Source organism: Bos javanicus, chromosome 2 (assembly GCF_032452875.1).
Source record: "Bos javanicus breed banteng chromosome 2, ARS-OSU_banteng_1.0, whole genome shotgun sequence".
Lineage (NCBI taxonomy): Eukaryota > Metazoa > Chordata > Mammalia > Artiodactyla > Bovidae > Bos > Bos javanicus.
In genome coordinates this window covers 18402678-18419455 of record NC_083869.1, presented here as the reverse complement: position 1 = coordinate 18419455, position 16778 = coordinate 18402678, and the positions used below count along the sequence as shown (strand labels likewise).

General features: G+C 43.5%; 1 protein-coding gene and 1 long non-coding RNA gene across 5 annotated transcripts in view; one reads left to right on the top strand and one right to left on the bottom strand.

Moving 5' to 3' along the window:
* The window catches only part of LOC133257839 (uncharacterized), a 149027-nt gene that overhangs the window by 30700 nt on the left and 101549 nt on the right, over positions 1 to 16778 (top strand). The gene's annotated exons all lie outside the window — the stretch shown is intronic.
* Positions 4180 to 16778, bottom strand: part of TTN (titin) — a 275391-nt gene continuing 262792 nt past the window's right edge. For both annotated transcript variants that reach the window (XM_061434167.1, XM_061434175.1), the window contains 9 exons: positions 15727 to 16302; positions 15316 to 15621; positions 14355 to 14948; positions 8483 to 14229; positions 8187 to 8343; positions 6759 to 7450; positions 6513 to 6666; positions 5636 to 5938; positions 4180 to 5496 (listed from right to left, as the gene is read on the bottom strand). In XM_061434167.1, coding sequence (XP_061290151.1) covers positions 5198 to 5496; positions 5636 to 5938; positions 6513 to 6666; positions 6759 to 7450; positions 8187 to 8343; positions 8483 to 14229; positions 14355 to 14948; positions 15316 to 15621; positions 15727 to 16302 — 8828 coding nt within the window. In that variant the 3' untranslated portion in view covers positions 4180 to 5197. The remainder of the gene's footprint in view (positions 5497 to 5635; positions 5939 to 6512; positions 6667 to 6758; positions 7451 to 8186; positions 8344 to 8482; positions 14230 to 14354; positions 14949 to 15315; positions 15622 to 15726; positions 16303 to 16778) is intronic.

Sequence of the window (16778 nt, the reverse complement as noted above, 5' to 3'; positions counted from 1 at the left end):
GTAAAATGGTGTTAAAGTTTAAGAGATCCAGTTGATCATTGGAGCTGGGTGATGGATACATAGGAGTTCATTATACTATTCTTTTTAAAAGATTTTTATTTTTTTCTGTTGAAGTATAGTTGATTTGTAGCATTGCATTGATTTCTGCTGTGCAGCAGGGTGGTTCAGTTGTACATGTGTATATATTCTTTTTTGTATTCTTTTCCACTGTTGTTTTTCACAGAATATAGAGTGTGGCTCCTTGGGCTGCACAACGGGGCCTTGTTGTTTATACTTGTTTCATTGCACTATTCTGTTTATTTGTATACATTTGAATTTTTCCACAACAAAAGTGCTTTCCTTAAAAAAGCAAGCTGTGAGAGATGTACAGTGTGGTATCATTTATATCAAGGTTGAAAACATAAACAGAAAAATAGACTTTATAGATTTAGACTTTTGTGGTAAATGCTTAAGAAAAAACAAACACATGGAAAGCATAACAGCTGATTTGACCTTAGTGGTTACTATTGGATGGCAAGAAAAGAAGGAGTCAAAAGCCTTTATAATATTCTGTGTATTTATTGGGGCTTCCCAGGTGGTTCAGTGGTGAAGAATCTGCCTGCAATGGATCAGACACGTGTTTGATCCCTGTATTTTGGGAAGCTACCCTGGAAAATGAAATGGCAAACTATTTCAGTATCCTTGCCTGGGAAATCCCATGGACAGAGGAGCCTGGCCGGCTACACTCCATGGGGTCAGAAAAGAGTTGGACACAACTGAGCGACTCAACAACAGCGTTTTCATTAAGTTATTCTCTGTTTAAAAAGAACCAAAACAACACAGTTAAGGGATCCATTCTGTGACCACTTCTCCTGGTCACCCAGTACATATTGGCACCAGGCTGCACTGTAAAAGAAAATCAGTTTATTTCTTTTTAAACTGTGTTATTTAAACTGTCTCTAGTTGTTAAGAATGCAGAGATACCCTGGGCATTTCTCATATTTACATTAATCTGAAATGTACACTGGCAAGTTTCTTTTATATTTCTGAGAATGTATATAAGTGCTCAGTTTCCTTTAAGCCAATTAAAAACAGCTTATTTACAAGTTAATTTTTACATACAGACCGAACCAGAGATCCAATAGCTTTCCCGTCAGAGTTTAAAAGTCCTCTTTTTTTCCTCCGTCTGGGGGACCTTAGGTAGATCAGATAGTTCCTAGAGCCAGGCAGAACAGTTAACATTGGAGGCAGGGGGGAGAAAGGCAAGCTACTTTTCTTTTCTGTCAGTGGTGGTCTTTAAAGTCCTACTAAGCACCCCAAGCCTGGAGTCTCAGGCCCTGTGGGTTGTTTTTGCATTTCAAGGCCTAAGTGCTCCACCAGGTCCGCAATGTTTGCAGAGACTCGCAGGATTAGTTGGACAGACAAAAAGACATAAAACAAAGGTCCTTTTAAAACCATGGACAATGACGGAAACTTAAAGACACAAAGAGTCTTCAGGATGAAGGGCACAGGAGTGTAGGGCTGAGGACCAAGGGAGGGGCAAAGGGAGAGGGACAGAAGAGACTGAAAGAGACAGAAAGAGATTGCCATTTCAACCTGCCCCCTGCAGACGTCTATTCAGGCACCAACCCACCTGCTTCCAGAAAGGGCCGGTGATGGAGGGAGCACCCTGTCCACTGGGGTGATCAAGCCTGGAAACCAGCCAGTTGTGCATCATTTCTGGGTCCCCAACCCACAGATGGGACTTCTACCCATGCGTCCACCAGTATATAGAAATCTGCCATTTCAGCCTGTTCCCAGTGGGACATCTCTTGGCAGCAGGAAAATAAAGGTGAGAATATTGTGAGGCGCTCAGACTTCCAGCCACTACATGATATTAGGTTTGAATCTCCTTCACTCTTGTAAATCTCCAGTAAAGGAGAGCCTACTGGACCAGGGTCTGTCTGCACGGTGTGAGGCAGGCCTCTCCCACCTGTTTGTCACTGGTCAAGGGGAGCTGTTGCTGGCCAGAGGGTCTCACAAGCCAAGAGGAGTGATGCAGCAGCTGCCCGATGTCCACTCTCTGGGAAGGATGGGGCAGAAGTAAGAGGACAGAGAGGGGAGAAGTAGAGAGATTTCAGGAGAGGGAAAGGGACAAAGGTAAGGGGGAGAGTGTTGCCTGAATGAGGGTTCTGGGACCGCCAGCGACCAGGAAGGCAGACTTATCAAACGTGGTGACACTGAAATGAGATCCAGGCGAGCACTTGTCACCCAGGGGGAAGCCGCATTCGGTGGTCCCTGGCGGTGCCCAGATCCTCTCCTGGGACAGGGACAGCTGTCCTTTCATTGTGTCCCCAAAAAGTATGTTACTGACCAGAGTTCGTGGCCTCCTTAGTCAATAGAAATTGATAAGAGGCTAGACAGGAAATTCCAGCAAGGCTTTATTGGGGCCCCTGCTGCAACAGGAAGGAGCGGAAACAAGTGACGGTTTCCCTTGCCTGCTTCCTGGAGGGCAGCAGGGGTGAGCTGGTTCCTTATATGGGGTGAGGGTAGCAGTGGGTCCGGGGTTGGCTTAGGTGGTCTGCCCACCTACCTGATGGCGCTGTGTGGGTTTTTGGTCTTTTCTGTATCTTGTTCATAATTTGCCCCAACTGCACATGCATGCAGTTATTTTTAGTCCTTTGTAGTTTCTCTGTATTTTGTTGCTTGAGGAGACATTTGTCCAGGTGCAGGCACTACAGCAAAAGGTCCCAGGTCCCAGCCTGTCTCAAGAATAGGTATTAAGTTGTTTGATGGTGTTGTGGGTGCTGTCGGTACTGCCCAGACCCAGGTTATGCGTATCTGCCCCGGTTTCATGAGCATCGGCTGTTGAGCTGCCCTAGTTTGCAGAGAGCTGTCTGGCCAAGGGGTGCCCCTCACCCCGGAGATTATTTCCCTCACCCGTCCCCACCCCCACAAGCTCACAGCATGTAGCCACTGATGAGGGGATGCAGATGGTCTGTGTCCCTGTTCCCAGGTGGAACCAACTATGGTACTTATGGGATGGGGCTGAAGCTCTTGCCGAGACCACATTCTTGCTTAGCTTTCTTCCCTTGCTCTGCTCCCCTCACTCTTTTTCTTGAGAGCAGCTCCTCAAACTATTAATCTCCAGTCTCTGTCTTAGACTCTGCTTTTAGGGACTCTGACTTTCTGAGAGCAGTCCCTCAAACAACTAAAGTCTGCTTTTAGGAAATCTGACTTAAAGAATTTGTTGCAGTTGTTTTTGTCAGTCACTAAGTCGTGTCTGACTCTTGTGACCGCACAGACTGTATGTGGCCCTCTGTCCATGGATTTCCCAGGCAAGAATACTGGAGCAGGTTGCCATTCCCTTCTCCAGGGGATCTTCCTGACCCAGGGATTGAACCTGAGTCTCCTGGATTGGCAGGTGAATTCTTTTACCGCTGAGGCGCCAAGGAAGCCTTAAGAAAGAATATTTGCTGAATAAACTAATGCAGACCCAAGATCTTCTTTGGGGAGTAGGAATTGACTGTGCATTTGCTTCAACTTTGGCCGCTTATATTTACATTTAGGAGGTAATTTAGGCAAAGAATCAACTGTATAGGTTTACAATTAGGATTATCTAATTGAGATGGATAAATACAGATTTTTCTGGAGGTAGGTATTTTATTATTAAGTATAGATCAGTTGTTTTGAAAAGCATGGTAGGACTATACGATTTAAAACGAGTTCTTTAAAAAAAAAAAAAAAGAGTCCTTTAGCTTTGAAGACTGATTTGTTCTGTCTCAGCTTGTAGCTACAATAGTCAGTAATGGATTCAGTTGCACAGTTGATCATTTTCCCTGAAGTGGTCATTTTCTCTTCTGTATGTTTCTTAAGGGACAGGGTCTATCTCATCTTGCTCATCTTTGCACAAAATATTGTGAATTTTTGATGTTCCTGTACCTTTGGATTTAGTTGAATCAGTCCCTCTAAAAATATTTTTCTTGATAATATGTTTAGAAGATTTATTTTGGGGGATTTTTGTTAACTTCTGGGGATAAATTTATCCATGAGAATCATATCTGTGCTTTTAAAAAATTGTTGACTACATTCAACATGATAATTTACATATTTGCTGTAGAGAACTTGAGTTACTTTTTCTTCTCTATCATCATTTCTGGGATTTTCAAAGGCACATACCTCCCCAACCACAGAATTTCACAGAAAACAACCAGCCACACATTTTGAGGTGCAGATAGCTTGCTTTATTTTGTTGTTACTATCTCAAGGAGGTCCAACAATTATAACTAACAATTGAATTTAAACTTGCATGAAAAGAACTACATCAAATTGATATTTTGGGCAGTTAGTAATATTTTGTTGTTTTTAAATTTAACGACAGCTTTATTTTGTTCTTTATTTTTTGCTGTGGCTCATTGCTTAGTTGCCCCAGTTTCTGGTTTAAATTTAGAACTACCACACGAAGGCATTGGCTGCACCCCTGAACCTCCAAGAGTTGACACTGCTCTGGCATAGGAATGCATGAATAACTTGGTTAACTGAGGGGATGGCCAGGTGATGTTACTTTTCCAAGCTACCCAGGCACTCTCTATGGTCAGAGACAGTGTGAAATGAGCGAACAAAGTGTTGGCCGTTACACTTTGTTCTGGTAATATTTAAGTCATGATAATTTTGAGTGTGACATCATCAGAGAAAATGTAAGACGTTAAAGTGTTGCTTACAGGAGGGTAAATGCAAACATCACCAATGCCTTACATTTCTGATTCCATAAGTATCGGTGCATATCAGGTGATGTGCACAGCATTTTTCGGTGGATAGGACATCTTCAATGGGGAATTCCTCGACCCACTGAGGCATACTTAGACATCAACATTATGTTGAGGCACAAAGATTGATTAAGTGTTGAGCAGGGTATTCGTTCCATAAGAAACTTTCTCCTACCAACCGTTAGTTTCAATAGTTACAGTGTAAAATGTCATAAAATAAATGGTACAAAACTTTATAACCGTTAATTCGGCTATATACAGTATGTACATGTCACTAGAAAATGTGTAATCTTCTTAGGTCAACAATTATGAAAAGACTGAAATGTATTATTTTTGAACTTCGACTCATTTAGGTTGATACAAAACTACTCTTTTTTTTAAGTATTTACAGATCAGAAAGATAGAAAGATTAGTCCATGTGAATCATTTGGGAAAGGTTAAGAATGAGTCTGAGTGTGAGAGCACAGGCCCTCTTAAATGGATCGAATATTTATATTCACAGTAGCAGAGTCAGATCCAAATTCATTCCCTAAACTCAGGGTATACAGTCCACCATCTTGTTTCCGTACGTCCATGATGATCAGAGTCGTCAGGTCATCTGTGTTTTCAATATGGAATCGCCCTCGCTGTTCTTGATCGTGAATTGTTCTTCCACCACGAGACCATGTTATTTCCGGGGTAGGCTCACCCGTAAAAGCGCAGGCTACTGTTAAAACTTTTCCTTCATCAATGCTGATGTCAGAGGGAAGAGCTTCAATTTTAGGTGGAATTCCTTTATGGAACAACAACAACAACAAACGTTTAGAATCACTGAAAAGAAATAAAAACTTGCATTCTACTGAATTGTGTGTACTAAAGATTCTACCATGCTACTAGGCTTGTCTACCTCTACCAATAATTGGATTGCTCACCTCTTAGGCCTGCTTTAAGCATTCTACTAGTTGAACTTTCCAGTTGTGTCATACTAGATTTTCCCATAAAACTGCTGGAACTCATTTCTACAAAGGACTCTTGCATGGAGGACATGCTTTGGGCAGACATGCTTGCAAATTTCATTTCAGTCATGCTGCTAGCACTGCTGCTGCTGAAACTGCTGAAGGAGGCCTCCTGCTTAGAGGCAGACATTTGGACTGACTGAGACGAGAAGCTTCCTTGCAAGCTTGTGTCACCACTTGTCCTCAATACTACCTCTCTGGGAGGTTCTTCAACTAGAGCTGTGGAGCACAGCAGATACACAGTGAACATCAGTGACATCTGGTTAATTTGTGACATCTGACATTGACTTGCAGAAATGGAAACTTAGACACGCACACACAGAAACATAACCCAAACAATTTGCTGTGAAAGCATAAGCAGATACATACATACAGTTGTCAAGAGCTAGCCCAGTGTCTCCCAGAAACGAATCCTTCTATTTCTATTATTACATTTCATGCAGGTGCTAGAATCACTAGGAAAAAAATGATTAATCATATAGAAAACAATTTTTATATTGTGCATTCTGAAAATACAAGTAACAGGACAGCTGGTAGCTTTGCTTTGAAAGTTAACTTATCCATATTTCTATCTAGCTGTAAAGAAACATTGGCTGTTAAGAATGAATTCACACAGGAAGCCTGTCTCTTACACATGCCTTACGCAGGAAGCCTGTCTCTTACACATCCTCTTACACAGGAGCCTCTCTTAAAGAGGCTCCTGAGAGTTTGCTGTGCTCAGAAAGACAAAAGCAAAAAACAAAACCATACAATGGCCTTAAGCAAGTAAGGAAAGTGGTAAAGATATACTTACGAAGGACTGTTAAGGAAGCAGTAGCTGAACACTGGCCATGGAAATTTTTGGCCTTAATTGTATACTTCCCACTGTCACTTACTGATGCATTTCGGATTTCAAGAGAATATACATTTCTGGAGCGACTTACACTGATATTTGAAGAAATAGAAATCTAAAAAGAAGAGAAAAAATAAGTGTTTCTTTGAGCTCTTCAGGAGTAAAGTATTGAAAGTTCTCTTCAGTAACATTCATAATTAAACTTACTGGCAGGTTGTTTTTAAACCATTCGATTTCAGGCGATGGCTCACCACTGATTTCACAAGAAAAGAGAACGTTTTGTCCTTCATTAACATTTTGAGATCTGGGCTGTGAGATGAAGGCTGGAGCATCTGAGAGTTCTTTGCTTAGGGTCAGATCATACTGACACTTAATGATGCCTTGGCTGGTTTTGCCGATGCAGGTGAGGATCCCTTCGTCTTTGTGACCAGCCTGTCTGATGGTCAGGGTCTGGTCGCTGCCTGAGATGCCGTATCTATACTCATCAGAATTGCTGAGCTCCACCCCATTCAGTACCCATTTCACATCAGTGGCACCAGCAATGTTGGCTTTCAAAGTCACTTTCTGACCAGCAGTTATACTCATCTGAGTGGAAAATGCTTTGATCTCAGCATGAGTTCGGATTTCTTCCGATGCCTGTGATGTTTTAGTGATTTCCTCATGGACAACAGATTTTTCCAGGGAGGCAGCTTCTGATTTCTTGACTTTCTCGGAAATCAGAACTGTGGAAGCTTCCTCCTTGAGGGCTAGCTTTTCGTGAGATTTTACCTCTGATGTCTTGATTTCTTCAGAAATGAGGGCTTTCTTGGAAATTTCCTCTTGGACAGATGCCTTCTTCTGGGATGTAATTTCGGAGGTCTTTTGTGCAGATACTTTCTGTATCTCAGTGTCTTCTACAACTGAAAAAGAAAGCTCCGTAAAGCAAATTGAATGGAAAAGTGGTCCTACCCTTTTGTCTTGTGGATTCTGCAAGTAATACACAAAGAAAAAATACTGACTTATGCATGCAGTGTAGGTAATACTTGATACTTTCTCAGCCCCGATCTTGGAAAGTTGTCATGCATGACTTTCGAGGTCAGTGTAATGATTATTTAAACTAAACTAAATTGAAGAATGAATTCTGTGGCTTAAGGGGAAAAAGTTTTGAAAGGAATAGTTAAAGGATCTAGGAGATGGATGGATTTAGGAGATTTTGATTGATTAAAACAATTTAATTATGTTTTAGAAGATTCAGATGAAGGCAAACTCATTTTAATCGGGAGAACTGATACAGCTTTGGACTGTATCATTAACTTTCTACTGCTTTGGAAAATTAGCAAGAGCGAAGTTTTAAGGAAGAAGTACCATTTGGTATATTCACCTGACTATTCATTCTTAAACATTACAGGGAGCAGGAATCTTACATAATATCTGGGACTCTTATATAACACTGCATACAATTATGCACTTAATAAATATAAATTATATCCTAACTTCAAATATGGGTATTTGTACATTTGTGTACAAATGGTATTCTGTAACTTGGTAAAACAGTTTTTATTTTAATACTTTGTGTGTGTGTAAGCAAGCATGTTTAGAAATGTCTCCTTAATAGAGTCTTATGAAAACTGTTGGTAAGAATAAAAGCCAACTTACCTTTTATTGTTAATTTGCAGCTAGATGACACAGATCCAGCTGAGTTTGTTATTGTACAGGTATAAAGACCACTGTCAGAAGTATCGGTCTTATGAATTTCTAGGAAGAATGCTCCTTTGTCTTCAGAGAGTTTGTATTTACCTCCTTGTGATATAGCCTGTGGAACGCAAGTGATGTGAATTTTAAAAAGTTGAGTTACTCTTAAACTTTCTTTGGGAGTTGGGAAAAAAGGAACAGGGTTAGTTTTCTTTGTTTTTTTTTTTTTTAGAAAATAAGGTCATTTAAGAACCAGTTACCTTTCCATCCTTTGTCCAAATGACAGTCGGCTGGGGTTCTCCAGTAACTTTAACTGCAAATTTAGCAACACCGTCTGAAGAAACAGTGGTATCCTGCAGACCAGTAACAATTACTGGTTTTGTGGAAATTGGCGCAGGAGCTTTGGGTTCAGTTTTCTTGGTTTCTGTTGGCTCAGCAGTTTTTGGAGCTGCTTTCTTGGTTTCTGTTGGCTCAGCAGTTTTTGGAGCTGCTTTCTTGGTTTCTGTTGGCTCAGCAGTTTTTGGAGCTGCTTTCTTGGTTTCTGTTGGCTCAGCAGTTTTTGGAGCTGCTTTCTTGGTTTCTGATATGCTTGACACCTGCTCATGGATACTCTTAAAGGCTTGTCCCACAAATTGGAAGTTAGTTTTGGAAGTTCCACCTTCACCAGAAACCTCACAAACATATTCTCCACGATCAGATTCGGCGAGGTTGAGGATTTTGAGCTCATAGGTGCCATCTGCAGAATAGTGAAACTGGAAATGCCCGTTTTCCTTCAGTCTCCTGCCGTCTTTGTACCAGGTGACCTCTTTTGCACATAATGCACTGCTTTCAACCACACAGGTCAGCTTGGCTATGTCTTTAGAGGCTTCTGCCTTCAAGGACTGAATTATCTTAGGTGGGGCAGCGACTGGCTTCTGCTGAACCTTCTCTGTTGGTGTGGGTTTTGTCTCTGTGGGCGGTACAGCTTTGGGGTGAGGAGTCACTGGTTCTGGGGATTTCACTCGTTTTGGAGACTTGGCTCCTTCTGGGGATTTTACCCGAGGCTCCGGGGATTTGACTCTCGGTGGTGATGTCACAGCCTTTTCAGTAACCCTGGCCTTCTGAACAGTCAGAGTAAACTGCGCCTCTTGCCTCCCGTCGCTGTTCTCCACCACCACACTGTAGTTGCCCTCATCTGAAGCCTGGACTGAAGAGATCTCAAAAGTTGACTTGTACTTTGAGGTGGTCACTTGGTGGCGGGCAGAAGTGCTTATGACTTGTCCCCCACGCAGCCATGTCACCGTTGGTACCGGCTCACCATCTGTATCGCAAGAGAACCTTGCAGACTCACCTTCATAGACAGTTATGGACCTTGGCTTTGTGAGGATTCTTGCTGCCAAAGTCGTCTTAATCTTTCTGTGTGTGGACTTTTCTTCCAGCGACTTTTCTTCGATTGCAGCACTTTTCATTTCTGCGGATGCATGGTGTTCATAGGAGGAGAGACTTTCCCGGGTCTCTGTCATCAATGATTTCATTTCCCTGACGGAAGAGGAAGCTTCCATCTCAGATGTTTTCTTAAAGGACGAAACTGCATATGCCTCTGTTCTTGTCAGCTCAGGGAAGACAGATCGGGGAACCTGTTCGTCTCTGCGCTGGGAAGCATAGGTAGTGTAATCCCCTCCTGTGACGTCCAAGGTCGCATAGTCGGAAGCCTCACCTTTGTAGTTGGTGCACACAGCACGGTATGTTCCACTGTCATCAAGATGACAGTCCAGAATTTCTAGGGTCAGGACCCCACTGGTGTTGGTGTAATGAATCTTACTGCTCTCTTGGAGTTCTACACCATTGTGGTACCATTTGACCTCAGCAGTTGGCTTTGACTGAACGTTTAAGATAAAACGTGTATTTTGGCCGCAGGGAACCCGGTGGGAACGCATCCTCAGCGTGATTCGAGGCGCGTGGTCAAGTGTAAAAGGCTGCTGACTCAAAACCTCATACTTCCTTTCCGATGTCTTTTGAGTCTTTAGAGCAGCTTTCATGGACTCATACCTGGAAAAGATATCAAATCTTGCCGACCTCTCAAATCTTGACAGTGATCGCTCACTAGACACAGGGCTGGGGGAACGTGGACGAGTCCTCTCTGGGGTAGGAGACCTTCTTTCTACATCTTCTTCTTCTTCTTCATCTTCATATTCCTCAGCTGGCCGTGGCCGCGGCCGGATCAGCTCAGACACGGGCCTCATCAACTCGATGTAGGTGGGAGACAGTGAGCGCCGGCGTCTCAGCAGCCTGGACACCGAGGAGGACGTCTCTCTCTGCGCATGTTTGGAGATCTCATATTCTTCCTCGATTTCCGTTATTTCGGTCACTTCTCTCTGGCGTCTTGATTTCTTTCTAGACTTCGCCTCCTTCGCCAGGTGGTCCAGCTCGCTCTTGTATTCCAAGAGGCGCTGGGTGGTGGTGGCGGGCCGCAGCAGCTCGTGGTCCTCTCTCTCGGCCATGATCCTCTGCCGCTGATGGGCCTGCCTGTGCGAGGCGCGGGCGTGCCGCTCCCGCAGCTCTGCGTAGCTTGTGCTGGTCTCTTCCTTGGTTGGGATGTGATAGGTTGAGTATCTGAAGTCTCTTCTTGCTTCCTCCACCTTGACGTGAGCTTGTGGGGAAGAATAACGCAGACTCGAAAGCTCAAAACGGGGAGGGCTCCGGCTCGGGGGTGAGGCTGAAAAACCCAGTTCCAGCTCTTCTTCAAGACGCAGCCTCTCTTCCTCTGTTCTCTTCATCGCCAGGTAGTCGTCAATGGGCAGGAGTAATTCTTCGTCGGAGATGTCACCAAGAGAACGTCTCCTGGGTCTGTAATAATAGTAGTAATCCGGAGAAGGTGTGCGCCGGCGGGCTGGTCTCACCATTTCAAGGTCATCTTGGGACAGTTTGGGAATCCGCCACTTAGGTCTGTATTGATCGGTGATGCGCGGGAGAGGCATCACATAGAACTGCTCCCATCTTGAAAGGCGGATGCGCTTGGGCCTCTTCTGAACAACTCTGTCAATCTTCCCAGGCATTTCAAATTGATCCCGTATCTTCTTATACCACTTCATGTCAGACATGGGCACGAACTGCTTAATGTGTTGGTCTTCTTCTATGGTGGTCTGTTTGTACTTGCGTGGCTCTGGTACTTCGTAAGGCATGCGGAGTTTCCTCTCCTCCTTCTTTTCTTCCGTCTCAAGTCGGTATTCCCCTTTCACGGTCTTGGTGCTGACAGCTGGTTTGTAGAGGATGGCAGCTTCTCTCAGCGCCTCCTGGGCGACCTGCGTCAGCGGCACCGCCTCAGTGCCAGAAAGAATTTCAGCCATTCTCAGGGTCTTGTCAATCTGCCTCTGCACATGTCGTTCGTGCTCCTCTTTTGTCTTGAATTCCTGTTTGACATACCTCAGGCGTTCCACTTGTAGGTGGGCCTGGCAGCTGCTGGATCCAGCTGTATTTGTGGCTGTGACCCTATAATAACCGGTGTCTTCTGGCAAAGTATCCCTGATGTGAAGAGCATAATAATCCAAGCCTTCGTGGATAATTTCAATGTTAGGCCCAAGGGACAGTGGCCGACCATCTTTCTCCCATTTTAACGTCGGTGGGGGGATGCCAGACACTCTGATCTCAAAGCAGACACTTTGGCCTTCTTGGCATTCTGCGTTTGCCAGTAGCCGTTTGAACATGGGTCTGAGGGTCGTATCTGATGGAGGTGGGTGTGGAGTTACAGTCAGCTTTGCTTTGCAGCTGTCCTCACCGTATTTGTTCCTTGCCACAACGGTATATTCGGCATCATCATCCATAGTTACGCTGTTGATTGTTAATTGGTAAAGACCTTTGTCCGACTCAAATATGTACTTCCTGTCATCATCACCTGGTTTGATTTTCTGACCTGATTTGTACCACGTTACTCGAGGCTCTGGGTGGACAGTTATGGTTACACCAAACCGGACATTTTCACCCACATAAGCTGTCTTGTTATAGAGAGGCAGGGTGAATTCAGGTGGTCTTTCCAGGAGTCTCATGGCATCTGTTCTGCGCTTAAGTTTCTTCACAGTTCTACGGCAATAATAGTCGTAAACTTCTCTCACACCTTTGACAAAGAGCTCTGCATAAGAACTGTCTTCACCATAGTCATTGACTACTTTGCATCTGTAGGTACCATCATCGAATTTGGTGATGTCTTTGACATACATGGTGGCCACTCCATCTTCATATGTGATTTCATATTTCTCACTGTTCTCCAGCTGTCTGACACCGAAGTACCAAGTCACCTGGGTCGACTGATCGTAATTTTCAATTCTGCATACATATTTGACATAGCCTCCTTCTTCTCCAACTGCATGCATTATCTGCCCGGAAACGGGGCCAATTTCAATGGATGCCACTTTAACTTTAGCAATGCTCACTCCCTTCTGAGATCGAATTGCACCACCACAGGAGATCCGGGCTGCAGACACAACCATGTTGAGGTCTTTCTTGACTAGGGTGTGGTAGTAGCGTCGGTGTTTCAATGTCCTGATCACTTTAGTACTGACTCTTTCTGTCTTCTGCTTCAGCCAGGGGTGCTGAAGGGCCTCAGATGCTGTCATGCGAGATTTTCTCTCTTTCACTAATAGCCGGTCAACAAAGTCCATGGCTTCGAGGCTGATCTCTTGGAAAGCTTCTTCATCAAAGGTGTATTCAGCATTCATGATGTTCTCAATGACCTGCTGGTTAGTTTCAGCCAGGAATGGATTGATACCACTCAACAGCACGTACACCAGTGTTCCAAGAGACCACATGTCCGTGGCTGTGCTGACAACATCATGCTGGTGGACCTCAGGTGCATAGTATTCAGGGGCAGTGAACTGAAGCCTAAAGTTGTCCCCTGGCTTCAGCTGACGGGCTTGACCAAATTCTATGATTTTAATGGTGGAGCTCCTTCTTGTTTGGTAAATGATGTTGTCTGGTCTAATGTCAAAGTGTCCAATATTATGGCTGTGTAAGAACTCAAGTGCTTCGCACACCTGGCGAACATAGCTTACGATTTCTCTCTCATTAAGTTCAAAAGCACTTGTGTTAATGCGCTCAAATATGTCAAGTCCTGATATGAACTCAAAGATCATAACTAATTCTTCCATGCTTTCAAATGATTCATGGAGGTATAACATGTTTCGGTGCCTAGCTATATTTAGAATGGAAATTTCTTTCTTTACCAAAACTTGGTCAGTCCCTTTGACCTTCACAAATTTGGCCATGTATGTCTTCTTTGAGGATGTTTCAACACAACGATGGACAATTCCAAACTGACCACGCCCAAGATCTTCAGCAATCATGTATTTCTCATAAAGCTCCTTGGTTGAAGAGTGAGAAGCTTTGGTCATAGAAACTTCCCTGGTTTCGTCTACCTCTTCATCATAGTTCATAGCCCTGGTCTTGTCTTCTTTGGTTACTGTTGGTTCTGAAGGCTCAGAAGGTTTGCTTAGGCCAAATTTATTCTCTGCTATTATACGGAACTGGTAACTTGTTTTTCCAAATAAGTTGATCACGGTATAACGTGTTTCTCGGGCCTGTCCTACCCGGATCCATCTTTCTGCGGTGGTTGCACACTTTTCAACAATGTAGTTGGTGACTTTGCTGCCACCATCAGAAGCTGGCTCAGTCCACGTTAAGTTCACAGAATCTCGTGACACGTCACTAACTTTGACTCCTCTGGGTGGGTCGGGAACATCAGCCACATCCAGTTCAACTGTCTTCTGATCGATTCCAAATCTGTTCTTAGCACAGACCACATAGAAGCCAGCATCTTTTCTCTCCACTCCATTGGGGAAAACAAGTGATGTGAAGGACCTTGTGACAATAACTTGGTAGTGGCCATTGTTGTCGATGAGATCTTGTCCTTTCTGCCAGGTGATCACTGGATCTGGTTTGCCACTGAATGGGATCTTGATGCTGATTACCTCACCTCGGAGAGCGTGGACTGCTCCCATGCCTTCAAGATTTTTAGGCAAGTGTATCTTGGCTGGAACTGTATCAGAACAAAAGAAGGAAGAATATAATTTAGCAACACCCAAAACTATATAAGAGCGCCCCGCCCCCCCATTAATAATATGTAATCTTGCACTAAAATGATGTCTACTGATATGTTTTTACCTTCTACTTCCAAGGAGGCAGTGCCAGACACAGACCCTCCTTGGTTGGTAGCTCTGACTTGGTAAACGGTGGCATCATCATCTGTGACACTTGCAATGATGAGCTGGTGGTAGCCACCCTTAAACTCTTGAATCCTGTACTTTAATCCATCCGCGATGATTTCTTTGCCTTGTCTGTACCATTTCACAATTGGTTTCGGATGACCAGTCACTTTGCAGACCAAAGTAGCATTGCTCTGATATCTGACATTTAGATTTCTCAGTTCCTCTTTAAAGTGTGGTGCCTGAATTGGGACATCAGATTTGGGAGTGACAGGTTCTGATATTTCACTCCATTCACTCTCCCCACCTAGGTTTTCACATTTCACACGGAACTCATATTCAAGACCTTCAATAAGGTTTTGCACTGAAAAGACGGTTTCTCGAATTTCATCTGTCGTCACAGCAATCCACTTGTTCTGCTTCTTCTCACGCTTCTCAAGGTAGTAATTTCTAATCTTTGCACCTCCATCGCTGGCAGGTGGCTTCCAGGCCACAACACAAGAATCTTTTGTGACAGCAGTAATAGTTGGTTTGCCAGGGGCACCTGGCTTTTCTGTTTAAAACAAAGAAAAAGCATTTGCCTCGTCAGATGAAACAGACAGCTCTATGAAGAGCTTATTTAAAAAAAAAATGTTACGAACCCAAAGTTCTACTAATGATAGCTAATCCAGAAAAATGAAATTGGTTACTTTATGCTAAGAAACTTATCAAAACAGAAAGTTCCTTTTTAAAGAAAAAGGGGAGAGGGTATATATACCCTTTTAGATCAGCGAAATTCAAGTGACATAAAAGACACTTGTACTTTAGCTGAATCTTTGCTGTCTCCTTTCAAAAGTCATTTCTGTTAAAAAAAAAAAAAAAAGTTTTACATACAGATGGAATTTTGCTATAGGAAGACTGTCTGTAGAGGTTGTACTCACCAAATGGACTCTTAATGATCACAACTGAGGAGACTTCTAGAGGTTCACTGATGCCAAACATGTTCTGAGCCGAAACCCGGAAGTAATACCCAGCATTTTCTGTGAGGTTCACAATTCTACAGGTTGTCACGGAGATGGCTGAAGACACCAATTGCCATTCAGCCCCTTCCTTGGCCTCACATTTCTCCACCACATAATTGGTGATCCAGGAGCCTCCGTCATCTGCAGGTGGTTTCCAGCTGATCACCACAGAGTTCTTCAATAGAGCTTCAATCACAATTGGTCCTGTAGGTTTGTCTGGTTTATCTGTTGGGGGAAAATACAATTGTAGTGGTCTCTATCGTGTGCCTCCCAAGACCCTTTTTTTTTTTTTTTAAAGAAGAAAAACCACTGAAAAGGAAAACAAAATACCTTGTATTTCCACATCAAGCATGGTATCGACCGTTCCGAGGACATTGCTGAGCTGAACTTTGTATTTCCCAGCATGAGTCTTACGCTGGACATTTTTCATGACAAGATGGGTATAGTGCTCTGTGTTTTCTATAGTAATGTTTTCTGAGTTTTGCAAGAGTTTCTGGCCACGGAACCAAGTGATGGCAGGTACTGGCCGGCCAATGTACATGACATGAATTCGAAGTGTTGAACCCACAGCACCGTAATACTTCTCTTTCAGTGGGTAACCAGGATGGAACTGCGGGGTTGCTTGCAGGAGAAGCTTACTGCTGGATTCTACTTCTCCAACCTCGTTGGTAGCTACACAGGTATAAACACCTTCATCTTCCTGTTCCTCCGTCATTACTGTTAGAGTATGTGTGCGTCCATCTGAAGACATTTTGTACTTGCGGCTTTGTACGAGCTCCTTACCAAATCGGAACCACTTAATGTCAGGCAGAGGCCTTCCGACAATCTGGCATGAGAGTTGAGCAGCTTCGCCCAGTTTAGTGGTAACATCCTTCATTTCTTTGCGTACTCCTGGGGCTTCTCCAGCTAAAGGGTATGAAAGTGCATAATATTAGTGCATTATTGTCACTACTGGATCTATAATCCACTGTCCTTGTATATCGGGAATGAATTCATCGTACTGATTGATACTCTTATTAGACACCATGATTTACACGAGTCTAATTCTTAAGTCTTCACAGTGATTGGAGGATCATCTGGAAAGTAGAGATTCAATGAGGATATCATCATATTATTATGTAGAGTGACTTTTTTATGATTGGGAGGCATTAACTATGTATGGGGTTTGGGGAAAATGTGAGTTCTCTATAAACCGTTGTATCTTTGCCCTTAGGTTCAGTGAAGGGGGGTACATTTGTTGACACTTTGTCTTATTAGGAGTATTAAAATCCATTGTATTCATGGGAGAAATTGCTCTAGGCATGTGCTCAGTTCAGTGCATCTAACGGTTTACTGCTGAGGCTTTGTGCTTGGAATCACTTCCTCTAGAACATATCAACTGC